Source organism: Cloeon dipterum, chromosome 4 (assembly GCF_949628265.1).
Source record: "Cloeon dipterum chromosome 4, ieCloDipt1.1, whole genome shotgun sequence".
NCBI classification, from domain to species: domain Eukaryota; kingdom Metazoa; phylum Arthropoda; class Insecta; order Ephemeroptera; family Baetidae; genus Cloeon; species Cloeon dipterum.
The window spans coordinates 2,571,232-2,597,840 of NC_088789.1; the positions used below are offsets into that span (position 1 = coordinate 2,571,232).

General features: G+C 41.5%; 3 protein-coding genes and 1 long non-coding RNA gene across 7 annotated transcripts in view; 2 read left to right on the top strand and 2 right to left on the bottom strand.

Annotated features, from left to right (window-relative positions):
* Window positions 1-1,415: 1,415 nt before the first annotated feature.
* On the top strand, window positions 1,416-6,105 carry LOC135942316 (endothelin-converting enzyme 2-like). The gene is made up of 13 exons (XM_065488359.1): window positions 1,416-1,428; window positions 1,470-1,631; window positions 1,691-1,774; window positions 1,939-2,141; window positions 2,590-2,694; window positions 2,764-2,928; window positions 3,000-3,153; window positions 3,294-3,508; window positions 3,771-3,947; window positions 4,535-4,706; window positions 4,770-4,818; window positions 4,884-5,046; window positions 5,965-6,105. Exons 1-13 carry the CDS (start codon window positions 1,416-1,418, stop codon window positions 6,103-6,105), a joined length of 1,803 nt encoding a protein of 600 aa, XP_065344431.1.
* A 1,877-nt stretch (window positions 6,106-7,982) lies between these two features.
* On the bottom strand, window positions 7,983-9,518 carry LOC135942700 (uncharacterized). Its single transcript, XR_010575119.1, has 3 exons — window positions 9,393-9,518; window positions 8,983-9,105; window positions 7,983-8,910 (listed from the first exon to the last, which is right to left on the bottom strand). It is a non-coding gene; the product is annotated as an uncharacterized LOC135942700 (long non-coding RNA).
* Window positions 9,519-9,792: 274 nt separating this feature from the next.
* LOC135943977 (retinol dehydrogenase 12-like) lies at window positions 9,793-11,614 on the top strand. Its single transcript, XM_065490649.1, has 4 exons — window positions 9,793-10,190; window positions 10,586-10,821; window positions 10,877-11,180; window positions 11,347-11,614. Exons 1-4 carry the CDS (start codon window positions 9,912-9,914, stop codon window positions 11,506-11,508), a joined length of 981 nt encoding a protein of 326 aa, XP_065346721.1. The 5' UTR covers window positions 9,793-9,911; the 3' UTR covers window positions 11,509-11,614.
* A 201-nt stretch (window positions 11,615-11,815) lies between these two features.
* LOC135943975 (irregular chiasm C-roughest protein-like) overlaps window positions 11,816-26,609 on the bottom strand; it is a 126,030-nt gene continuing 111,236 nt past the window's right edge. For 3 of the 4 annotated variants that reach the window (XM_065490646.1, XM_065490645.1, XM_065490644.1), the window contains exons 5-15: window positions 20,522-20,780; window positions 19,406-19,557; window positions 19,004-19,081; window positions 16,952-17,277; window positions 15,855-16,006; window positions 15,639-15,766; window positions 15,283-15,544; window positions 14,973-15,131; window positions 14,786-14,917; window positions 14,496-14,725; window positions 11,816-14,107 (exon numbers count right to left, since the gene is read on the bottom strand). In XM_065490646.1, coding sequence (XP_065346718.1) covers window positions 13,733-14,107; window positions 14,496-14,725; window positions 14,786-14,917; window positions 14,973-15,131; window positions 15,283-15,544; window positions 15,639-15,766; window positions 15,855-16,006; window positions 16,952-17,277; window positions 19,004-19,081; window positions 19,406-19,557; window positions 20,522-20,777 — 2,250 coding nt within the window. In that variant the 5' untranslated portion in view covers window positions 20,778-20,780 and the 3' untranslated portion in view covers window positions 11,816-13,732. Of the gene's footprint in view, window positions 14,108-14,495; window positions 14,726-14,785; window positions 14,918-14,972; window positions 15,132-15,282; window positions 15,545-15,638; window positions 15,767-15,854; window positions 16,007-16,951; window positions 17,278-19,003; window positions 19,082-19,405; window positions 19,558-20,521; window positions 20,781-21,541; window positions 21,669-26,609 lie in introns of those variants that run through there. The other variant, XM_065490643.1, reaches the window with a different exon arrangement.

Consider the following 26,609-nt stretch of genomic DNA (forward strand, 5'->3'; position numbering starts at 1 on the left):
ACACTCACTTTTCCATTAACAGATAAATATGGTACACGCTTCACATGTATACACAAAGTGCCAGTTTGTTGGCAAATTGAAACGAATTGATTATCTCGTGTCGTGCGCGTTCCAATATTTAGCGAGCCGTGCCGCCGAATAATGACATGACTTTAGGAAATATCTCGACGGTGAAACTGACATGGACGCTATGGAACGCATAATATCGTGGGCAGAACAATGAGAAACGCGGATGGCGAGCACCGACTGATTCCTCCACGCGCACGCACTGATCTCGGAGTGCACTCGTTCTCATTCCGCATCGTGCAACAATGGAATTCCCTCCCGTCCGCCATTAAATTGTGTCCGGTTTCCCAGTTTCCAAAATACTGTAAAATGCATGTGATTTTAAGTGTGTAATCTAGTATAGGTTGTAGTATGGCGAGAGTGATTGAGGTAAAAGTAACTTTTGCTTTTATTTTAGTCATGAGTTTCAGCGAGTTGATCGCTAATTCTACAAATGCCTAAATTTCTCCACAATAATGTGATTTTTTGTAATATCATGTTTTAAACGTTTGACTTGTTATGGAGAAATAAACAGAATTGAACTGAATTGAAATCGTCACATGAATCTACGCTTGTGTGTCGATTCATGCAATTAATCTTGCAGCTGTATGAAGAAAAGACTGAAAAATCAGCTTCGTTGTTTTCCGTTAAAGCAGTAGGTCTAGAAAAAATATTAGTGACGAGTCTGTTTATGATGTTTCTACTAAAAAAAACAAAATGAGAAACAAAATATCACAAATGAATATAAAGGACATATATGGAAACCTCGACGGTGCGTATCTAGTGTCTTTTCAAAGAACAACCAGCCATAGGATGCCTTGCAGGTTCGACCACGTGAGTGTATGACGAAATAGTATTTTGTGCCAAAAGTCCCTCCGGGGAAGTTGCTCTTGACAACTTAATTAGCGATAAACTATAAATAGTTAAAATATCACATTGAGAGTCAAAAGCGGACCTTGATTTTATCTCATAAATTAAGTTTCAATCGATGTATTAATTATTGCTATGCAATTTTATTTTTTAAAGGTACGTCAGACGTTACTAAAATATGAGTTAGAGCTTTCTAAAACCAATGTCGCAAACTTAAAATGCAAGTGAGTTCTAGAAAATTAAGACGGTCAACATAATAAAAAAATGAATGAAAATGGTAAATAATGGAATATTTTTCTAGGTTTTATGTGCGATCTATACTTTGGTGCATATTGATCATCTTCCTATTTGTGTTCGTATTACTCCTAATAGCTGTTCTGCATATTGGTGATAAACTCCGCGAATGTGGAAATTTTGACTCAAAAACATCAATATCAGGTAAATTATGCTTGTTGGGCGTCCCGTCTCAGGACACCCTCATCACGGGGCGGGACTCCCAAATGCTCTTTGGAAGTATGCAGTTAGCTCAATTTGCTTTCTTTCCTTTCAATTAGCTGCAAGACTTTCTTCGTCTATTGACACGAGCGTCGATCCGTGTGACGACTTCTACCAGTTTGCATGCGGAGGATGGATCGAAAAACACCCTGTTCCCGAAGGCGCCTCGCACGTGGACCAGTTTCAACTCCTCAAAGACCAAAGCAAGAATAAAATCAGAGGTTTTTAAACTCATATTGGCCGATATTATTACACGTGACACGCATTTCGATTTATGTAGAAATCCTCGAAGCTGATAACTCAGATTTGAAGGGGAATCCTTTGATGCAGGCGAGAAGTTTGTACCGAAGCTGCTTGGATGAAGGTATCTCATCTGCGTGACTTTAACTCTTATTAGACAATATTTGAATTTATTATTATTCTTAACATGAAAGATAATGAATATCGAAATATATTTTTTTATTCTAACCAAAACAATTAACTTAAAAGTATGAATACCCAATAACAGATAATATGTATTTTCCTTAGACAAAATAGAAAAGAAGGGTGTCGAGCCTATTCTGGAAGTATTACGCTCTCTAGGGTTACCGCAAGTGCCGACGTTGAAGAAACAAGAAACATTTTCGTGGCAAGGTGCTCTAGTCAACGCAGAAAAAATGCTGGGCGATAGCATTTTCTTCTCATTAGACGTCATACAGCATCCATTAGACAGCTCAAAACACGTCCTGCAGGTCTGAATATGGACCCCTTTTTAAAAATATGAATCCACCAATTTTTTTTTATAAATTAAACCGCTCTCATTTCATCTTGGAATATGAGGGCAAATATAAATGTTATGCAACCCTGGAGGGATTAGCATAATTTAGAATCTCTAATTTTTAAATTGGTTCCAAATTTAATACTTTTGATCATGAGCGGTAAAAATTAACTTTAGAAATATTGTGGCGATGTTGCTTAGTGAAATTTTATCCCATATTGTAATAACAAATGGACAAATAATGTTTCACTATATTTATGATATTTATGTATTTCAATTTTGGCAGTCAGCAACTATGCATCCCCTCTTCACGGAATAATCAAAAAGTAAAACTTTCACAAATGCACGTCATTTAATTTGAAAAAAATAAGACTATATTGAGCGATATTTCTTCTTCTGCGAATATTTTATTGATTTTGCAGGTTCAAAAAGGGAGCATCGAAAAGGTTCCCGAGACCAAATGTCAGGGAGATAGAGATACTGTAGAAGCCTTTATTGCTGATTACATCAACATGTTCATCAAACACGTAATTATTTATTACAATGATGCTAGTTTACAAGACCCATTCATTCTATGCTCGGGTTGAAATTCGTAGGTTCCAGGCGTGACTGTGGACGCGAAGCGAATGGCAACCGAGATATACGCGTTTCACTCGGAACTCGGGAACATGACGACAGATGCGGGGCATTACCTGGAAATGACCGCGAGTGAATTGCAGGAGATCACCGACTCGCATATCAGCACAAACTCCACCAATAGGGTAATAATAGACCATTTCCTTAATATGCACAAAGTTCATTCTCATCTCTCGACTTTTTCTAACTCAATCAGTTTAACTGGTCTGTGTACTTCAACCAAGTGCTCGATGGCGACGAAAACACCAGCCTCAAGAGAAAAGAAAAGGACGGGCGGATCATAGTTAGAGATCAGCAATATTTCGAGCGGTGGTCGCGATTGTTTCAATCCAGCAGCCCTGAAATGATCGGTGAGAGATATTTTGCAAATCGCCCATACTTGGAAATAGTTAACAAAAAATTAAAAATAATACTACTTTTTCGTTACTTATTACATACTGACGGCGATGTTTAAATAATTTTTTATTTTGACCCAATATTTAAAATTTAGAGATGTACATCTGGTGGAGAGTGTTTTCATCCCTTGCCCCTTACACAACAAGAGAATTCCAAATGAGGCAGCAAAAATTCTGGCAGAAGGTCGGTGGCACCCGCATAATTACTCCAAGGTGGAAGGTTTGCTTGGAAATGGTCAACAAAGCGTACGGATATATCGTTAACTTTGAATACGCTAAAATTCACCTCGACAAAGACCTGAGAGAACAGGTGAAAGAAAAATATTATTCAACTCTTTTTGCTTACTGGCACTTATTGAAGTGAGTTTAGCATGGTTTTTTTTTAAAAAAAAAAAGAATGTATCTATTTTAGGATCATATTAAACCGACAGAAAAATGAGTATTATTTATGATTTCAATAAAGCATGCAATCATATTTTGTATGGAATCTTATAATTTCTTTCACATTAATTCGGCAATAATCGAGCTACAAAAGTCAATAAAATTACCAATAGTTATAATTCTACTTTCAGGCATTATGGTTGGTTAGTGAAATTAAAGAGTTCGTCAAAGGGTATGAGAAGGAATTGAATTGGATGGACTCAGAGACCAAGAAACAGGGACTAAAGAAAATCGAATCACTGAGAGCCAATGTGGTTAACCACGATGAGCCGCTGTTCCCCAGCAAACTAGAGCAATTTTACTCATTGGTAGGGCTGTTCAAATTAGACGGTGATCGACTATTTTATTCTGTCCTTCCAATAATCGTTACGGGGCCATTAAAGGAGCACTAACATTAGATTTTAAACTTTTCAAACCACACTTAAAATCTTCTAAGATCGAGTAAATCAACCAAATCTGTCTAATGTGACTTAAAACCCACAAAAAGTGCACATTCATATTGTTTCTTCGCGTTAGGTATTTTTACTCAATGTTTCAATTTCTAGCTCTTAAGTTTTTCAGTTAAAACAATATTTCAAGTGCCAATTGGGCTGTGTTGCAGTTTTATAGACCTGTTAAAACAGATGGACTCAAATTTTTGTTTCAAATACATAATTATCTTTTTTAAGTTCGTGACATTAGCAAAATCTGCTTAAAATACATTAATTTTATTCATAAAATTGGGCATTTATATTTTTTTCATCAAAACCATCTGGATAAATGGGTATCTTTATTGCTCAACGCTGCATGAAGTTTTCCTTTCTTTTGAATTACTATTATTGAATTTTAAATTTTTATCGCAATTATTTAAAACTAAATTATTTATTAATGCCTATATTGCTTCTTGTTAATTCAGATCAATTTCGTCGATGGTGATTTGTTTGAGTTGCATTTGAAGATTCTGTCCGCCTTGGAAGCATCAAAGTTGAATTCACTGTACCTTACGCCGAAGAAAGAGCCTGCATTAGTATATGACAGTGACCAGAGCAAGGCCAACGTCCATTACGATCCGGAAACCAATTCGATTTGTATGGAAACCAAACTTGGTCAATCAACATTAAGCAAATTAATTATTTTTATTTCTAAAACAGCAATTCCAGTAAGCTTGTTGCAACCTCCAATGCATGATCTTCGTAACAGGCAAGTGAATATTTTATAGAATTTATTTTGGCGCAACAGCGAGAAAAAATATATTATGTTTCCAGCCGTGTGGAGTTCGCAGCGATCAGCCCTCTTATTAGCTTTGAAATCACCCGCGTCTTCAACATTGGTCATGTGAAGAGGTTTAAAGAAGTGCCGATTTGTAACGAAAATCACTATGAGAGCAATACCACAATCGCAAGTAAACTACAAGACGAAGAAATTCAGGTAAATGGACTCAACATATAATAATAATATTTAGCCAGCAGAGCGTTTAACGCTCTGCCGTTGGACTTTGAGTCGACGCATAGTATGTAGAGAACTGCATGCAGTCATATTTTTAGAAGCTTGCAATAAAATAGATTCATATTTTAAATTTGAGAAGCATAATATATTTAAGGTAACAGTCGTATATTTTAGGCCCGATGAATCCTTTGCAAATTAGGTGGTTTTAAATAGTTCCTGACCGGTTGAAATGGATTTAGAGATACTTTTCAGGCCAAATATCATATGCGTACGTGTTCTTTTGCCAAAATTTAGCATTTCTACTTAACAACGTTTAATGTTCATTATTGACCAATTGTAACGAGTGATTTTTTCGTCATTTTTATGAAATAACCTTAAAGAACGCAAAAGAGTTTTCTGTATTGTTCCGTCCAAACTGCAAAATGGTAACATATGAAACGGCCGGAGAGTGAGATTTTCTTTTGAACGTGTTTAGAAGATTTAAACGGGTTTAGACCATTTTCAGTATATAGTTCGAGAGGTTTAAATTTTAAGATTTTTGCTGTTCTGAAGGCCCCGCATCCCGCAACGATTAAAAGATCAGAAAAAATAGTCGATCGTCGAATTGGTCACAACCATTGATAAAAAAATAATTTGTTCTTAGGCAACGCAAGACGAGTGGCCGGCCTACATCTTTGGGCTGCGGAATTCCTTAAAAGCGTACAACGGTTATCATGCAGCCCCTTCAACTTTTTTTAAACCTTACTTTTCCTGTGTGGAAGATTACTTGAAAAACCAAATCTTTTTCCTTAGTTTCGCCAATGTAAGTTTAACATGATTCTAACGCTGCCAAATTTGAATTTACAGTTGTTAAAAAATAATTGAGATTGCCAACTTCGCCAAATATTGCGTATGTTGCAGATGTGGTGTTCAAACACGTCGCCCACCTCAGTGAATGATTTGTTGACTGGCCGGTCCATGGTGCTGGGAACCCTGTCAAAAACGAACGAGTTTAGGAGAGCGTGGGGGTGTCCAATGGGCTCTAAAATGAACCCCTGGTGATAATAACATTCCTTTTGAATCTAAACCGAAATTTTCCCTTTTGCTAATAAGCTGCTGCTAGAAATGTATTGAATATATAAATAAATGGACGCCAGGGTTTTACATACGTTATTCCTTTTGCATTTTGCATATTCCTCTTTGTTTCCACCCTATAGTAAACCATAAAGACTGATCAGATCAAGCATCGTAAGATTTAACATTTAACCTTGATGTCAACCATAGCAAAAACAACAGAGATAATTGAATAAAATGTATTTTGAATATATGAAGACCGCTTACTACATGTGGTCGCCCTTTCTTAAATTTTTACGTTTCATGTTGGTCGGAAAAGTGAGTTCTCGGATCCAAAGTCAATTTCTTTGTTTTTATCGGTTGTTGTTTATTTATCAACTTTTACATAATTAATGACTGATGAAATGTGCGCCAATATCATTCGTTTTGTGTTGTTGCATCGCCTCTAAAAAATTACTTTGAAACCCAAGCTCGAGAGTTATATTAATTATAAAGACTATTTTTTACTCTCTTTTTTATTGGTTGTTTTTGATTTTGTCATGGAGTTTTAAATTGTATGTATACACGCATGCATGGTACTTTCGTTGTTATTGTTTTCCCGTTTCAGGGGTGCAGGAAAAGGTGTCCATTTTTCTAGGGATAAAAATGTAATTTTGCAGGAATGTCGCTTGCCTGGTGAACGTCAAGATCTGTGTTCGGACACTCAGATGGACAATAAAATGGGATGTGCAACTGGACTATGCAGCCTCTTCATTTTGGTAATTAAATTAATATCGTAATATATATCCTAATTTTAGCCAATTTTTTAACAATTTTTTAAATAGCTTTTTTGGAACAGACTCAAAGTGTCACAATAACCTTGATAATTGCGAGAATTCAATTATTTTATTGTACTGCTTGTTTCTCTTGCCAACCGAAGCTTTTTTAATTTTTCAACACTATATTGATGTAAAAATATTTTATTAATAATTATACATCTTGGGATTTAGATATTCAATTGAGACCATTTTGGAGAGTTCCATAATTTTATCCAATCTGTAAAATCCAGGGTGGTTAAAACCAGATTTACTCCACTCATATTTTATCTGGATTTTTCTGGCTAATTAAATTATTAGAAACTTTGTCAAAAAACATGTATTGTGATTTTATTTTCAGCAATGTCTCACGTTTTTGCAGACAGTATTGACCACACAGGTCTTATAAGTGAATTTGCGCCGAATTGCAAAAAGTTCAAAAGTTCATCCGAACTTGACTCACAGAGAAAAATAATGGGTATTATCATTTAAAAAATTTGTTTGAATGTCACTTTATTGGTCACAAAGTATGCCAAATGTTGCAAATATTCGGTTTTAAAGTTTGGCATATTTATGCATAACTCGAAAGATGAGTGTTATTTTGCATTTAAAATATAAATTTTTATGACAAATAAAATGGGGCGTGAAAAATATATTGGCCATTTAGGGGTTTGCGGCTGTATATTTCAGATGATTGGGTAAATTTGCGAGCACTGCTCTAAATCCCAACTGTCGAGAACTGTCAACACAAAATTAGTAGAATTTTTCTCGAGGCAAAAATTAGAATTTTAAACATTGGCTGCGAACTTCATCACCAGTCGCGACATTTTAACCTGGAAAATTATAACTATCAATATGAGAGCAGATAGATTATATGTTTTTCAGAGATAACATCAACTAATCTGAGTACGCATAGAACCAAACGGGGGAAATGATATTTTACGAGATTTAGATCCGAGATAAGTTGTTAGTTAACTGTTAACAGCGGCATAAATAAATAAATTTAAGTAACAAATTTAATATCACGCAGCAGCACGAGTTGGGCAGCTATTTATTAAGAATAAAAAATAATTGTTGTTGTTATTGGCTAATAATCTTTATTAGTTCAAACACAGAATATTGATACATTTTATTTGATTCAAACCCTTATCCAATTGATGAATTTTCTGGGAATACTGGAATTAATCTGTTCTACATAACTATCTATGATGTGGAAAATACAAAAATAATGAATTGGCAATTTAAATAAAAAGAAATTAATAATAATGTGTTCCCCAGAAGTCTCTGATTTTAGATTACATAGGAGAGGATTTTTCCCCAGTTGAGCGAGAAGCGTTGTTTAGTACAATTTCCAAGAGACTAGCATAGGCGTCAAAAATCCTGATCCTATTGGGCTGCATCTTCTTAGCAACGCATTTTATGGCCTGTTCCACCCCCTTGGCTCCATTTCCAGTCAGTGATGCCTGATGATGGCGCAATGCTATGTACAAATAGCCAGGGAAGTTTGCCATCCTCAGGGCCTGGGGTTGTGATCCTTGTAATCCCATGTATGGCGACTTCTGCACCAAGTCAACAATCGACCTGAACCGATCCATCTCCACGTCCAACTGTGCATTCCAGGTCCTTACGACCGGCTCAATGAGCGCAAAGTAATCCGCTCCAATCTTTATAGTTTTCATGTTGCGGTATTTGGCGACTTCCCGGAGTTCCTTCAGAAGTTCTCCAGCAATCGGGCTGATCTGTCCGTTGGCAACAGCAGTGGCCACGTCGAAGAGGTTTTCCGGCTCTATCTTCGGATCATACTCCATATTTTGGTTTACAGCGATTACTCTTCCAAAAGTCGCATCAACCAAGCCACTATACCTATCATCTGGCAATCTGGTGGCATCGAAATTTAAGTTTTTTAGTATCTCCTCTACTGAAGCTTCCGTAATAATATGTCCCGAAGCAGCAGCACCAGCTTCGTCCTTGCTCATGATGATAGCAGTTTGCTTTCAGTCTGTGGACAATTGAAATATCGTGGTTTAGAAATTTTACGTACAATTTAAATTTATAATTGTGTTTGACTTACATCAGCAGAGAATCCACAAGTCAATAGAAGTAAAATGTAATTTATGGCGCGTTCCTTCTTCTAATCACCTCCAGCAGCGGTGGATGATGAATGTGGACTGTGTTGAAGCTTCACTTTATGAGACTGAAAATGAACACACATTACATATATATTCCTGTATCATATTCCGCTAGCGAAGCCAATTTAAGCCAGAGAGCGACGCCACGTTGCGTGTGTTATTATGCTTGAGGTGCAAAAATTTTTTGCTTTTACATAACACATTCACACTGTCGTGTTTCTGACTCTACAGACGCCTGACTAAAAGGCGCCGCATTATAATCTGACACTCATATTATGCTGCTCGAAGTGCTCGACTCAGCGACCCGCACGCTCTGGTTACTCCTCTGTGTAACTGTAAACTGTTAACTTACCGGCAACTTGGCGAGGCAAAATATCGACTTTTAACGCTAAATGAGTGGAAGCTAAAATCAAACTATTTTTTATTCAAAGTACTTCTGCACTGTCTGCAGGTTTCCACTTTCAACTAACAGTATAAGAGGGCGTGTTTAGAGAGTTTCAATACGAGATTAAAAGAAATGCAGATTCTGGAGATATAAAACAGATCAAATTTACCGCTTCTCATCATTTAAATAAGTCTTTTAAGATATTTTTAATTTAGTTACCCATTAATATTTACAATAGTGGTACATCAGAAGTTTAAATGGCAAAGTATCACAACAAATTTACTTCTCCTGTATGCACACCCCATGCTTAAGTCACATGGCTTTGTTTACATTTTGCTGCTCTTTAATGCGTACTTAAGGCGTAGTAAACACAAACGGCAAACGCGGCGCGACCAAAGCAAGTTATTCATCTCGCCGCTACAGATAAATCAGAGTTATCTCCAAGCGCTATCGTATTACCGCACGCAGCTGCAAGTCATCTCCGCGATGGCTGCCACGACGACCGCTGTGTGCGTGGCCGCTACGGCCGTCGGCCTGTGGTTGGTGCGCAAACTTCGCGAAAGGCAGTGGGGCTACTGCAGGTCGCGGCGGACCCTGGAAGGTCGAGTCTGCATTGTAACAGGCGCCAACGGTGGCATCGGCTTCGAGGTGGCGAAAGACCTGGCCCGTAGGAAGGCCAGGGTGATTCTTGCCTGCAGGAATCTGAACAATGCGCGCAAGGCAGTCGAGGACATCCGCCGTGAGGGCATCCTGACAGGAGAATTGGTGTGTAATAATACAATATACATAGTCTCGTCTAGTTCAGTCTGCCTTGGTTTAAAAATGAGTTTGGTTTTCCCACTGATATTTTGTTTTTAACAATTTCGAGACACAATTTATAAGACATAAATATTTATGTATGTATTATTTTTTTTTAATTTTGCCATTGCTATTACGTAACAGTTTAGCTCTTCGGCTCTCCTCCAACCTTTTCTAGTGTGTTTGATTCAAATTCATTAATAAATAAAATTTAATACATGATACATATATATTATATTTGATCGAACACTGAATTTTTAAAAAAAAATCGTAGAATTTAAAATTTGCAAATAGATTTTTAATTCATTCTGACAATTTAATTATTATTATTGCATTAATCGATTTCCTAAATTTTCTTACAGATTCCCATGCAGCTCGACTTGTCCTCTTTGGAGTCAATTAGAGAATTTAGCAAAGAAGCTCTGGAGCAGTTCCAGGAAATCCATCTTCTTGTGAACAATGCCGGCGTTTACGTCCCTGTGGCTGAAAAGCAAAAGACTGCAGATGGTTTCGAGCTTCATTTTGGAGTCAACCATTTGGGACATTTCTTGCTAACAAACCTGCTCATTGAGCGGATCGTCAAATCCAAGCCCAGCAGGTGCACAAATTGGAATATAAAATCTGCGACTTTCACAAACAAAAATTAATTTCAGGATCGTGACAGTGTCTTCCACTCTGCACGAAAAAGGTGAAATCGACTTTGATAACCTTCAGCTAGAGGACCTGAGCAATCTGGACCCTAAAAAGAGTCGTACCAACCCTGGTTATTGCAACTCGAAGCTTGCGAATGCACTCTTCAGTCAGGAGCTGGCTCAGAGAGTTCCGGAGGGAGTTTCCTCCTACGCTGTCTGCCCTGGCTTCACGTTGACAAACCTTTTCAGGAGCTTCAACCCAAAGTTCTATCACTACATCATGTTTGCGCCAATCATGTACTGGTACATGCGATCAGCTACACAGGTAAATAAGTCAAAATCCTCGCCAAATTTGGAAGAAGTCCTGTCTATTTTTCTAAAATACGTTTTTTTAATTACAATTTTTTCCCCTCATCGTCAGACCTGTATTACAAAGTTCTGTTTTTCACGTTGATTGTTGTTGTTCTCCACTTACATTTTATCATTTGCAGGGGGCTCAAGGTGTCATAGCCTGTGCTGTTTCTGAAGACTTTGAAGGCCAGTCTGGTCTTTTCTACAAGGATTGCAAGCTGTATAAGAGCAAAGCTGATTTAAACCCTGAAATCGCCAAGAAGCTGTGGGAGAAAAGTCAGGAATTGGTTAGCCTGAAGTAGAAATGTTGATAATCAGTATTTTTTTTTTCGTAATTTTGTGATAATCTTATAATTTTTTGTAGTGTATAGAATAGAGGTTTCTAAATAAACTACCGTTTTAACTTCATTAATTTTTTTCTGTTGTCAATAAACATTTAGTAAAGCCAGGCTTTTTAAAAATTATATAAAGGATAGGTGATTCTGCTAGAAATATTGGAGTGTGTTATATCAAGATTAGAGGTCTCAGTCGCGAGATTTCAGGCGGCGGCTGACAGGCCTCCAGTCATAAAATATAAGAAATGGAGAAAATAAAAACGAAAATTAGCAGTTTCCAGTTTACATTTCATTTATTTATCTCATAATTCGACATATAAAAGTTTTTATTTACAAAAAATGAAACATTTTCGTTAATATCTGCCATTGAACGTGCAAGTCGTTAATAATCCAGGATAATTATCTTTGTAAATGTGTATACTTAGCGATAATTAGTCAGGGAATCAACTGTGGAGGTAGGGGCTGGATTCGGGGGCGAGAAGATGCACCAACATTTATTCCATTTTAATGCTTTTGTTTTTAGGCTCTCTACTTTGCACATAAAACCCTCGATCAATAATATTTGAATATATTATCAACAGAGAAGTCGTTGATCTTAATCAGTTTGATCAATCAATTAACCAGAATGGAAGAATCGAGATTCGATCGCAATATTAAGGCTTGCACGTTGCAACGAACGATCATGAGCGTATAATTTATAACAATCTCTCTTTCTGTCTAATGAATATAACTGCATCTAGAAAGTATGTAGTCATGCACACTCAACAACTATGAGATAGATGACGAATTTTGTGAATCGCCTCGGACGGCTCCCTAGTTATGTGTGAGTTTCAACCAAAGGTCGGCGACAACGGTGGAAAACATGACGCAACATTTTCCCGTTTCTTACAAATCTTGAATCGAAACTGAGCGATGCGCTGACTCACCCGCCCGAAAAACACGCTTCTTTGGTGTGTGTGTACATAATTGAGATGTAGTTTTAAGTCTTTCGGCAGCAGCGCTCGCTCGCTTTTAGTGATATGCTATCAAACGTTGAATTTGCTTTTTGTTATTTTAAGGAACGTAAATGCCACTTTGGATTCGTGTCACATCTGCTCTCCGCGCAGTCGTGTATTTCAACAAAATAAAAGACAAACTTTTGGATTCGCGTCAGGGTCGCCAGTGAATTTTGCTCCAACTTCGCCTGGACGGCCTCATTCTTTACTTGTTTTGAAAAAGAAAAATGTTGATTACATAGCAGCTTTATACAGTACAGTTTGAACACTGAAATACAGATCTCTCTCTCTTTTAGTACCTTGTTTAATTGCTACGGACTTAAAATCTTTTTCAGTCAGTCGTGGGTCTCTCAATATTGATAATTGTTCGTCTCCGTCTCCTCGCAACGGACCCTTTTTGAAAAATCAAACTTTTAAACCACCGCAATTCAATAAATTAAAGGCCACCCCGCCTGGGGGAGGGGGGTGCACTTATATTTAATTTATTCACAAAATTTACAGGGCGGTTGCTCTTGTTCTCTCGGAGGTGCCTGGCTGATAACACTAGGGTTTCAGGACGAAATCGACCTGCGAGCGCAAAAGGATATGGTTCATCACTCCCAGACAGTGGAATTGAAAGCACCTTCACTGCAGTGACTAGGACCAAAAGAGGAGAAATTTACACACATTCCACTGTTTGACGAGCGCGAGTTTACTGATATACTTTTCTCATCAGTCAACGTTTGAAAACGTTTAAAAAAAGGGTTGTCCAACCGAAAAGAACGTCAAATAAAAAAACAGGCTAACACCACTTGAGAATCGGCAGAGCCCTGAAACTTTATACCCTCCATTTCGATTGGCTTTTCGATTTGAAATATACAATTTTCATATATAATGAGCACTTCTCTCTCTTCATAACAGCATAGTGTTCGTGCGAATGATGATCGCGCCACTTCGCACACAGTATCTTACATTAACCAGAGCTTAAAATTTACATGCGGCAGAATTTTCTCGTGGCATCATATCACTTTTGAAAAGATATCACTTCGAAAGCGCAAAACCAGACGCAGTTCCTACGACGACGTGTTCGCACACTATACTGTACGCAATCGTTCCGACGACACCAAAAAAGGTTCTTAGATCATCTCGGTCGTCCTGATCGGCTCCTCGGGCTGGCAGCTAACCACACGCGTCACGTGGTCACTGCCGGGCTTATATTATACGTGCGTGGCGAGCGTGTTGCCCCGCTTGGCGGCGCCGCCGACGGGGCCACCTGGCTGCATGATGTGCAGCGAGTTGGAGCTGGACATGCGTGACTGCGTGAGCGGCACAGCGATCGAGCCGTTGCGTCCGACGGTGGCACTGTACGCTGGTGGCGGTGGCTGCAGCGGCGGTGAAGACACGCGGCCTGGTGGCGACGTCATGCCCGCTGGCGTCGGCAGCGCAGTGTGCGGCGCCGCGCGCGCGAACCGGTTGCCGTAGGTGGCCGAGTACTGCGGGTCAATGTAGTTGTTGCGCGGCGGCGCCACCGGGGGGTTGTACTCGCGCGAGTAGTCCACGAAAGGCACGTAGCCGTTGTTGTTGGCGCCGTCCTGAGGAAAGAAAAAGGATTGCCACTCAAAAAAATATTATGAATTTAGAATGGACATATCTTAGGTTATATTTTATCCAATCATAGGCAAGAATGGAATATATGTGAATGGAACTTGTGAATTTCGAATGAAAATTCGAGTTTGGAATGTATGAAAAGTCCATTAACTAATAAAAACAGGGATTTTGTTGTCAAATCAGAGGCATCAAAATTAAACGCTGAAAAATCTTGATCAACATGTCAATTAAATATGATTTATTCTCCAATAAAGCTGGTGTTTTGGTAATATGCGCTAACCAAAGTCAATAAAAAACAGCAGATAACAAACAAACCAAAGTAAAATTTCATTTTTTAGGTTAGTCTAATTTTGAAAATAAAATTTGACTTACACTTTTGAGAGGCAGAGTAGGTTCTGTATAATCCGCAGAATATCTGTAGATGGTATCGCCACCATTCGTCAGTCTTGGCGTGGGAACGTCGCTTCTGTCTTCCCACCGGTCACTTGTGTCCTCGTGGACGTTGCTCAAGGAAGACGAGGTTCTGATGTCCACTTTCAGGTCAGAGTCGTTCGAAGATCGGTCGGAGAGTTTACCTGACTTCTCAGGCATGTCAACCAGTACTGAAAAAATTTTGTTGCAATATATCCGCTTCCACATTTTTATTCCAAGAGAGGAGATACCTGTCGGAGTCGGGTGATGTAAATTTTTGGGAGATCTTTTGCATCTGCAGAAGCAGATGCAAGCAACAAGGAGTACCAAGACAACGGCCGCCAGAGCGCCGTAGAAGATGATCTCCAGGTTTTTCAGTCCATCTATAAAAGAAACACGTCAGCACCAGAGGACAGGAAAGGGTTGTCTGAGAAATACCTTGTACTCTAAGATTGATTTCGGCGACATCAGTGCCGTAGCCATTAGTGGCGGTGCAGTTATAGGCGCCAAAGTGCGCGCTCTGGGCGCCTCTGATCACCAGGGTGCTCTTGATGCCTTCAGGAAGCATTTCCTCGCTGATACTGACCTCGGGGTCGACTGAAACGCAGAGCAGAAAACTGCATTAAAGAGAGCAGGCGAGCGGCAGATAAGAGCAGAGGCCTGCATTGTTGCGGGGCACAAGAGTGAAAGTGCGCGAGATGAAAGCGAGAGGGCGAGATTTCACAGAGTACGCTTTATATATACTCACGCGCTGCGTGTAGCTCGCGGTTGTTCCTGCTCCAGGCGACCCTATCCGGCCTTGGCACCGAGAAGACCACACACTCAAGCCTGACGTTCTCCCCCACGGAGCCGTACTGGGTGAGCCGGGAAATTATGTCTGGTGGCCCCTTGAGGTATACTTGAGCCTCTGCGGTGAGAACTGTGAAACCGTTCGTGTTGGCCACGCAAATGTATCTTCCAGCGGTCCGCGTGCTCACCGTTAGCGACAAATTGTTGGAGTTTGCAATCACCTAGGAGACACGAAAAGTGGGTCAGCAATAAATTAAGCTTTCGAGGAAAACGCTTGAGAACAGATTTCTGGTAAAATGAGATTAGTCAAATTACCTTTGATGTTTCTCCGTGCAGCCAACTGATAATCGCTGGCGGATTGCTGTCGACGTCGCAGCTTAACGTGACCTGCGCCCCACTCTCGGCCTGCACGTTTTTTGGTCTGTCCTTGAAACGGGGACCATCTGCACACAAGAGAAAAAATGCGTCAGTTTTTTACTACTCGGCACGGCGACTAAATGGCCGCATGTATGTGGAAAATACGCCACTCACATGTGATGTCCAGCGTCTCCGACTCTTCGCTCTTGCCCACCACGTTTTTAACTTCGCACTTGACAATCGTGTCGTGCATGGCGCGGGTGGCGTTGGTGATGAGTAGCTCTGTCGTGTGCTCGCCGCTGACGGGCTCGTCGTTGATGTACCACCTGCGAAAATACGACATAAATGTAGCAAAACGCTGCTGGCAGCACCAGTTTATAATGAAGGACGTGTTTGGTATTATTACTCTTGGCTTCCCCCAATCCCCCAGCACCGCATTTTCAGCTTTCCAGATAGGGTATTCTTTTATTCTCTCCACAGAGTAAAAATAATCGTGATAGTAAACATGTCTGGTATTTTCCGCGGTGCATTTTAAACAGTGGAAATAATTCACGACACTGCAAAACATCGACCAAACGTCTCGTAAACATGAAACAAAGAAGTGTGCCACAAAAATTCAAGTCGGCCATGCATATTAAAGTGTCGTAAAATATGTAGCCTTTTTCAAAGTTCCATTACTCCGCCCCGAGATTATTGTCTTTCGCCGGCTCTTTATCCGCTCGTGGAACATTGAGGCCGTCTCTTTCAGGCCCGGAAATCACGCGAAGCAATAGCTATTGTGGACAGGAAATTTGCGCCTTTCCCGTTACTAAGGGGGAAAACAACAGCCGCGCTTATTGTTTTCCAAGACAGTTCGTTGAAAGGATAAAATTTTGAAGAGGCGGCACGAAAAGCTCTGAATTATATGAGAGCGCGTTGATGTTGATGCACTCGCTCGCTCGTTCATATATTCACAATTTAATTGAATTCTTGCGTCAACAACTGCTGTTGTTTAGCTCATGTGAGCTGCACGCGGCCCCCGACGCAAAAATGCAAATGAACGCGCGATTCACCGCGGGCTAATTTAATTTTACTGCACTCGTGCATGTTACTGCAAAATTTACTTGAGTCATTAAGTGCATTAAAGCGGCGCGGAAAATGTTTTACTGCCGCCGCTGCTCGTTTGAGGGCAAACTGCGCCGCAGGCTGAGCGCCGCTTGCATAATCTTAGTTTGCCAAGTTCGGCAATAAAACGCAAACAAAAAGAAAGTATGTTTAAGCGGGACACCAACCTGTAGTTGAGGCCGTCGGTGGGGTTCGCCTCAGCCGTGCAGGAGAGCTTGACCTCGTCACCCTCGGCGATCTTCCGGTCGACAGGATGTGTGACCTTGACCGACACCTTAGGTGCGAACTTGACGTCGAGGCGGAGGCGGGCGCTGCGGTGGTTCCGGTCGGCCGTGTTCTGCGCTTGACACGTCAGGTTCTGCCCGTGGTGCTCCTTCTTGGGGATCAGCTTCAGGATCGACTTGGCGGTGACCCGTTTGTCGCCGGGCAGCGGCTCGACCACCGTCTCGATGCCCGACGTGATTACGTTGCCCTGTCCGTCCAGCCAGGTGATCTAATTACCATGGAGGGGCAGAAGAAAAAACGGATTAGACGTGCGTGCGAGAGCAGGAAAGAAACAGGGCTGCTTTCTGGGGCAGTGCACGATCGAGTTGGCTGAAATTGTAAAAGCGATTCGCCTAATCGAAACAGCAATTTTCCCGCCGTACGCTGAGTGTCGTTCTCAGCGAGATGAGACGCACTTTCGGCTTATTGAACCACGCTTTCGGGCGGATTTAATATTTTCTGAACAAGATGGGATCTTTGAGCGCGCCGTAATAACACGTGAAGTGTATGTAAACCCTCTTTCGCAAATCTTTATGGCGAATGAGAAAGTGAAACGTCTGGCTCAAACTTTTGATGAATGTAATCAAGTATCAAGGCATATGCAACCTGCTAGACATTTATGTACAATGCTTTAATAAAAGAATGATTGAAAATAATTCATTCGAGACTCGTTGAATCAACCTGTCAAAATCATGAGATGCCTCAAGGAAATTGAAACTCTTTATGAATGAATAGATTCAAAAAGTAGGGAATTACAGAGTTTTTTCTCACTGCCCGATAGATTCTAATCTGAAATCAAACTCCGCGAACAGCGCAGACCGCAGATTGCATTTGCATGAAAAGAGCTGGAGAGGCAGGCGGCCGCGTGCAACATTTTCAATAAACGCCAGTCGCACGGTCGCTTGCTGGTAAATACACCGATATTATTCGCCCGGTCTGTGTGCTGGGTATTTTCACCGCTTTTCCAGCAGCACACAGAGGTGAGCCCAAGTCATAATGTGGAAATTTATTTATACACTGTACACAACACACACACACGTGCAGCCGCAAAACGAGCGAGATACAACGGGATCAATATGAGCATGTGAAATGATAAATACACTTGGGCGAGCAGGCAAAGTGGAATAAGTGCGCATATATTGAATGGTTCGTTTTGCCTGTGATAATTAGAAAGAAGTCGACGCCGATAATTATCGCTCGAGTGCGTATAATAATAAAGCTCCCGCATCCGTCGGGTGCTCGAACAAAAATTATTTCCTCGTGACTTCTCAAACAAAAGTTGGCAAGGAATGTCGCGTAGCTCACATAAGAAGAGCTCGGCAGGCCTCATTATCATTCTTATAATTTCTTCTGTGAACGCGTGCGTGTGTGCGTCTGTGTGCCATTAGAGTGATCCGAATTAACGAGGCGATATGCGAGTCGACGCGCCGAATACCAAAAGTGCGCACCGTGCCGTGTAATTTTATTGCCGCGTGCGCGAGAGCAAAGTTGCAAAGGGCGCGACGCCGAGTTTGCACTTGGCAAAAAGTTTGCAGCAGACTCATCGCGCTAAGTAAGACCCTGACAGTGCGGCGTTGAAGGAACATTTTCATTGCTTTGCATAGGTGTGCGAGAAGCAATTGCGGCTGCTCCGCCGAATCCACACAAGCATTCACATTAAAGCTATTGTTTTGCGCAACCGTTCAATATTAAAGAGGAGTGAAAATAAAGTTTGATTTTATAGGATCAAGAATTATAATTCCTCTTATTCAAGAGGAATTTGCTTGAAATTTGAGTTATGATTGGAAAAGGGGAGATCATTATTTAGATTAATGTGCGTTCAGCTTTCAGAGCATTGGATTTCTAAAAATGTCCATAACAAGCATGAATTATCCACTCGAGCAGGCTTGTTTCTAGTTAAAATTTCGGCGTAAAACATTGATCGACGCTCTAGAGCCCAGGTAGTTGATTTTTACCTCTGCTGCTGGTTTTCCTCCTCTGGACACACACTCAAGTTCAATCTCGCGGTCCTCTGTTGTGGTCAGCACGCGGCCCTGAAAAAACAAAAATTCCATCATCATCGGTCCTATGTGCGCGCGGGAAGAGAAAAGCGCTGCGGCGAGGTAAAAGGCCTGTCAAGAACACGCGCGCGCCACACGCTCACTTCTCGTCTCTCTCGCGAAATTGGAAAAATTTTTCAACAAAGAGAGACAAAATTACATGCGGTGGCCGCGAGGATTCGCGTGTAGCCAACAGAGGGAAAAAAATCAAAGGCACACCGATTTCCATTAAGTGGAAAGCGCGGCGGATTTTTCCTGCTCGTGATGGCTTGCCAATATGTTACTTTTTGCAGCAAAGCAAAAAGGAAAATAACGCACCTGCAGAATCTCGGGCGGGTCGGGTGGGACCAGCACAGTGAGTTTGGCCTTCCTCGACCTGATGGCCGGCATTCCTGCACCGGCACCGACTTGACATTCGAACTCGGCGTCGTCTTCAAGGCTCACGTTGTTGATGTCAAGAGAATAGTCCCCTGCAACACAGTCAAAGATTAAATCAACTAAATGAACAATTATTAAATAGAAGAAACTAAAACTAGGTCTGCGGGGTTTATACATTTTTTTTAAACGTCGAAGAAATTAGCAATCAGCATTAAAGAAAGCCACAACTTGAAGGCAAGCAATAAAAATGCGAATTAAAGTTTGCGATGATACCTCTGGGAAATAGAGAAAACTCGATAGCACTGCCGCACAGATATCTACACTTTGTTATTTTCTTCGCCGCTGATTTGCATATCGCTCAAGAAGTGGAGCGTCTCGGATTAAGAATCCAGAGCAGAAATAATCTCTTCTTTGAATCCGCGCAGCCGAGCGCTCCAGAGAAGTTTTTACATCGTGCGCACACGAGAGACACGTAGGTAACTAAAACCGAGCCCGAGAGTGACGAGGTTGGAGGAATTTGAAGAAATTGCTGGCTGTAAAATTGCCGTCAAGTCGAAATAAACTTTATGAAGACGGATGTAAATAGAGTCCTGGAAATTTTTACTGTCAAAACTGGCTGGGGGTTGAAAAATGCCGCGCTTCTTTTCTCACGCGCGTGAAGAGACTCGGCAGGGTTCTTTTTCACAATTGCACGCGCCACGAGAGTGAGAGCGGGGCAAACACGCACCTAAAAACTTTATTGCCTTATTTTCCTGGAGAATTTGAATAAACTCGACGCTCTCTCAGCGCAAATGAACGCTAGAAGAGGGCACAAAGGGAGGCTCAATTTCTCAAAAGATCACGAAAACGCTTAGTTTTCACAGCACCAGTATTGGTGAGGGGGATTGTCTGTAAACGAAGCGAAGATTAGTTTCCTTGCGTCTGTTTCTGATCTCTACCTCCTTTTTATGTTTGAAAATTACGACTTCTCAGAGGAAAACCATTGACGAGTTTCACAGGAAAGAGGAAACTATCTATATATGCATGCAGTCTTTGTTTAAAACAAACGTCACTCACCCTCCTCGTCACTGCCAATCATCGAGTATCTGGGGTAGCTGGAGAGGTTGCGGTTGGCACCGAGAGCGAAGCTGTCCTTGGTCCACTGCAGGGTGCCGCGCTTGTTCTCCACTCGGCACGGAAGGGTGACTCTGGTGCCCACGATGGCCGTCTGGCTCATGGGCTGGATCGCAAACCTCTGCTCCAGGGCCAACGCCGTATTCACCAACGCAGCCGCCACCAGCAGCATCAGACTGAGCCGTGCCGGCTGATTCATTTTCTGCAACAAATAAATAGAAAGGCTTAAAAACGACTGGGAAATAACACACGAAAAAATATTAAAATTTAAACCATAAAATATTAAATTCTGTTTAAAAAGCCGGCCTCCTAAGAATGAATAAAATGTGTCAGCGTGCCATGATAAGAAATGACCATTGTGAGCGTATAGAATTTCTATTTTCTCCAAATTTTCGGCGATGATCTGTGTCAAATTATACATGAATTTATAGCTGTAAAAATGAGCATTTACGTGGTAGAGGTTAGAATCATTTGTGCAGTTCAAAATTAATTTAAAATCGCGATCAAACGAAAAGCACATGGATTCCATTGAAAGATTTCTCGAAAAAAGCGTATTTTCCGAGTCAATGAGGATTTAACGCGGAAAACTGATCACAGAAATGGAATCTTTGAACTTTTTTGCGTCAGTTAGTAACAATATCAAGTCCCATCCGGTAAATTTGTCCGTCGTAAAAATAAAATAAAGCTGCGAATTTATGATGGTATTAATTCCAATCAACAAACCTACCACATTCTTTTCACATATTACATAAAAAACCCGTCTATTTGAGCCTGCTTTGGTTGTAATCTAATGAAAAAAATGACGAGAAATCCAATCAAATGAGCAGCTTGCCGCGTTACGGTTTCAGTAGCCCGGAAAATACAAAATTACGGAAGATTTTTGTATTTCCACCATTTTGTTTTCATTTCGGTCGTTGATGGTATGTATGTAAACTGAAAATCGCACAGATATTTGAAACATACCAAATTAATGCTCATTCTCTTAGCTTTCTATTGATGTACAAAATTAAAAGGGTCCTCGCTGAAATTGCGGAGATAATCAGCTTTCACGGCGTTGCTTGTCTTACTCGATTTGCTTCCGTCATGTTTATGGAGCGGCCATAAGCTTGAATGCTGGCGGCGCTAGCGCTAGCTCACGTAAACGACACAAAACTTCTTCCACATTTTTGACGGAGTGCTGGTCTAGTGCTGCTGCATGGCTATGCGTGCTTCGCAGGGAAAGACAGAGCAGACGAGCAGAGGCCGGTTTGCTTGTGATTCAATTAACACACGACGAATTATTTTAAATTAGCTAAATAGATATCTGTAGCGGATATTAAAAAAGATGGCTGTATTTTATGCAGTTAAAAATTGAAACTACAGCAAGAAATAATTAGAGGCATTGGTTCATTAAAAAACCCATTAATTCTAACTCCAGCCCGGTGCAAAAATACCCTGCATGTAAAAAAGCTGGCGGGGGAAAATCTATAGCTGCACGAACCCTCCACACCAAAGGGAAAACAAATTTGGTGCCAATAAAAATTTCAAAGACCAACGTTCAAACAAACAAACGAGCAAAGTTGCAGTGCCGCCGACCGCGCGCGCAGATTACGACACATCTGCCGTTTTTTATTTTCGACGCAGACTTTTCCAATGCTGCGCCGTGTGAATCAATAGGCTGCAATAAATAAATACGCGCGCGGCGGCCGCGAGGGTGGCTCTCCCAGCGTGTAAATCAAGGCGTGTTATTGTTTACAGCATCCACGGTTACGCGAGAGCGTGACTTTGTTGCTTGTATCCGCTGGCTCGGCGTGGCGCGGCGGCCTAATGTCGGCACCGAGTGATACATTGCAACACATGTGCACGCCCGGGGGTGAGACCACTGAGCACATACACACACATGGTGTGTGTGTTGCATCAAAAAATAATGAATGCACCGAGAACGAGGCCAGACAATCAGGCTTCTGTTTCCCCGGGCCTATTTATTATTCGAACCCAACCACAATTAGAGAGATGCGATCGGCGGCCGCGCCTCGCCTGCTTTTTCCTAGCTCGCCGCGTTCACACAAAATAGACGCGCGCGCTGTTTACGCCCCTCGCTTTTTTGGTGGTGCGCGCGGTGATAATTATTTCTTTGCCTATATGAAAAAAAGCAGTTTAAAAGGAACTACCAGCCGAGTTTTAAATTTCCTCTTGCCTGGAGGAGTGGTTGTAATTTTCTATCTTGTATGCGCTTCATTGTATTATTTTTCTTGACAAAAACCCTTTCATGAAGATCGACATCGTGTTCTCGGGATTTAGTTGGTTTAACAAAAAGGCACGCAACACGCACTCTGGCAAAATTTTATCTTGTCTCCCTCATTCCCTTTTTTTATTATTATTAACACTGACTTTGACTTCAGTTTTCTGCGAGCATGTTATGAAAAAAAGAAGCGAGCATATGCTTTTTCCATTGTCAATTTGATGAATTTCGCCTCGCGAGCAGCCAGCCACCACGCGAAAGATGGATTTCATCTCAAAATTAATTTTTCTGTTAAAGCGCCTCCGCTAACCAAAGAAATTGCCTTTGTCCCAGTTTCTCGGGCCAAAATGAGAGAGATGCGGGGATGAAAAAAGAGCAGCACGCTGCCAGAGCAAGCGGAAAATCGTATTTTAATGGGGGCAAACACTGGCTGGCAAACAAGGTTCGCTCTTCAATAACAGTAATAATGTGTATATACACAAAGAAGTCAGAAATAGAGGCGCTCGTTCGCGGAAAAACGTGTATTTTTAGTTAGAAATGTGCGCTGCAGCACAATCTTATCCCCGACAAGAAGCAGGTATATGTTTTCCAATTAAAATCGACCATGTGCCGGGGTGAGGATCAGCTAATTCCACAGCTGCAGGCGGCACTAATCGTTTTAAATTGGCGATTCGTCTTTATTAACGGGCGAGACTCCCAAAGGTGTTAAAGGTCGTTCTACTCCACTCGGCACGCGCTCGCGAATCCGAAATGATGATTTCTGGCCTCAGAAGCGCCTCTTGAGAGGATTAATATACATATTCGGCCTCGCGACTATATAGAACCGCACACCATATGCACCATATTGAGAAAGCTGAGTTCGGTTTTTTGTTCTGCATCATGTGGCTCATTTACGACAGCAGCCCCTTCCTTGTGCTCATTAAAAAGTGGTGGTGTGTTTCATTGTTAGTTATTGTGTCGCTGCTGTGTTTCTCTTTCTCTCGTTGTTGTAACTTTATAATTAGAAACTCGGCTTTTGATCGTGGAAAAAGCCAGCTGACATGCATGCAGGGAATGTTTTGTGAATGTGATACTCGTTTTTCCAGTTGGGTTTGTGTGTTTGGGCTTTCAGAGGAAAACAGTCGGATGAACGGGCGCATTGTCAAATTATCTTTTGATCGGGTCACGCGCGTGCCACAGGCTTGTTCAATTAATTGAAAGGCAATTCAATTTTAATCTCATTAAGCAATCAGCCCAAATTGGAATGCATATTAGTAAACCAATTTTTAGGCGGAGCGAGATGCGTGTGTGCTTTCGCATAAAACACCACGCAAGTTTGCGCTGTGAATAATGTACTGCATTTTTTAAACCACGCCATTAGCGGATTCGAGATAGTCCCGTGGTTTATTTGGACTGAAGCAATTTGAGTAACCCCCCAACATTAAAGATTAGTCTGTGTTATATGTTTTACACAAATAATGTGTATGTAAAATCTGGATTGACGCATAACACTGCTAAACTGTTTTTCACGCCCGTCCTGATGCGTGTGTGCAATGTTTGTAGTTTTAGAGGCGTAATTTTCGGAGTTACATAATATCATGGGGACTGTGCGTGTAATTGCACGTGTGCGCGCGATAACTAGGTGTTGATTTTGGCTTTAGCAGCATGAATAATAGCAATAAAACGTCGGTGAGATTATAATTTGGGTAGATTCGCGCTCTCTCTAGGTCTGTACGCGCGCGCGTATGCTAATTTTATTAATATAACGCAGCATGCGGCTGACTTGGTGCTATGGCGGGGAAAGTTGGCCGAGGTTGTAAAAGAGCGGCCCGAAATACTACTACACGAATGTAAATGTGGGGAAGATGTGTGTGTATATGTGTATGTATATGGAGTGAAAAGCTCGCAATTTCGCATTAATTTCGTATGCAAATGCGACGTGCATAAAAAGGGCCGGGGGCGCGAACCGGCATTAAAAAAGCCGAGAGCTGCGGAATCGGCAAATCCACTCGTTTAACAAATTCGCTGCAATTTTTTACAATCCATCTCGACGGCTGGCTTTCCGGCGGCTGCGAAATGAGTACGCGCAGGCCGCATTTTCATCATTCTCCTTTGCACCGCACACGCATGACGATTTATTTCACTGCCAGTTATGAGTGTGTGCATGTGCACAGCGACACGTATATACATACATACGCGCGCACCATCATATTGCACACGCCGCGGCGTAAGAGCTTTAATAAAAGGCGTGTTGATGATGCAGCCAGAAATAAAAAAATGGCACACACTTCCTGCTGCCATATAACCACGGAGAGCTCACACAAACATATGTACTCCGCAGCATCGGGGGTGTGCGGATAGGGTGAAAGTACAGAATTTCGAAAATATTAGAGTAAGCAATAAAAATACCAAACTGTGAAATGGTTTACTTGAAATCTGCTCCATTTTTATCAAAGACGAAATTTCAGTCTTAAAAGGTTTTATTTTATCCAAACAATAAAAGGCTCATTCAAGATTTGATTTGATTTCAATTTTTGTATTTAAAGACCCGAATAAAATTTAATATAATGTTGGATAAATTAAATAGTCTACATTATATATTTCTCTGTCAGCAAAACTTTCGGAATTTGCTTTTTGCTCACGGACGGCAAGCTCCACTGCTCTTTTTTTCTGCATATTTCCCACCATCGATCTCTTTCATTTTCGCAGCTTTTCACTCAATTCCCTTTGAATTCGATTGAATAGGCCTTCTGCATGGCATCTTTTGAAAAAGCGGCCGAGTGTTGTGCTCGAAATAAAAAGAAAATTACGCTTAACACCCGCGCGCAGGGCTTGCAAACATTTCCGGCAAAAAGATATCTCGACGGCGCGCCGGGCAAAAACACGCGAGCCGTTTTTTTCACTGCCCGCACCGCCTCTCTGCCTGCGCGCTGCTCTCGGTACGCACACACATAAGACTGAGGCAGGCGGGATGGTGTGTGCGTGTGACGCGAGCAGAGTGTTGAATCCTTGTAGCGTGAGAACATTTCCACCAGGATGTAGCTCGGCATTAAATGTATAAGCAGGCGAGAGAGATGATTGTGCCTAGCTTGCTCTCCGTGCGCTGAACATGCTGGCTGGTGTGACAAAACTGCTCCTTACTTGCTTGCTTGCCGCGCGCACGACGCAGATTATCATTGCGGCATTAAATATGCATGGCGTCATTTATTATAAACACCAGACGCGCGAACAGCAGCCGAGCGGATAAGACGACGACGGTGGCGAGATAGCGACTCCGTGCTCTACCCTCGTCAAATTGCACCCCGAGCCGCGGGGGGTGGAGGAGGCACAAATCAGGTGTCACTCCCCAGTACACCACTTGGCCGCAACTAAATGAGAAGATGGATTAATTATTTACACGCCTCGAAAAGCGCTGATTTTACGGCTGGGTGTAATTTACGCAAAATTAAAGCGACGAGGAAAGCAAATTGGAAGGAAAAATGTTGTAAATATTTGATGACTGATTATTTTTCCAGGATTTGTGGGATGATGCGTTTTTTTATTATATTGTGCGGCTGGTTTTCCTCAACACGTGGAGATTTGTCAAAATTAGCTGCGCTCGATGTCGCATAAATTCATCCCCAGCGCCGGTCGTCAATGGCATATGCTGTATAAAGCTAGTTGGCAAGGAGCAGATAATTTCGGCAGCACGCTCTCTCTCTCTCTCTCTCTCTCTCTCTCTCTCTCTCTGTGCCGGCAATAACGCCCTCTTCTCATTGCCTGCCGCTCTCGCTCGCAGCAGCATTCGTCGCACACAAAAGTATATAGTGGTGCGCTGCGAGAGAGCGAGCG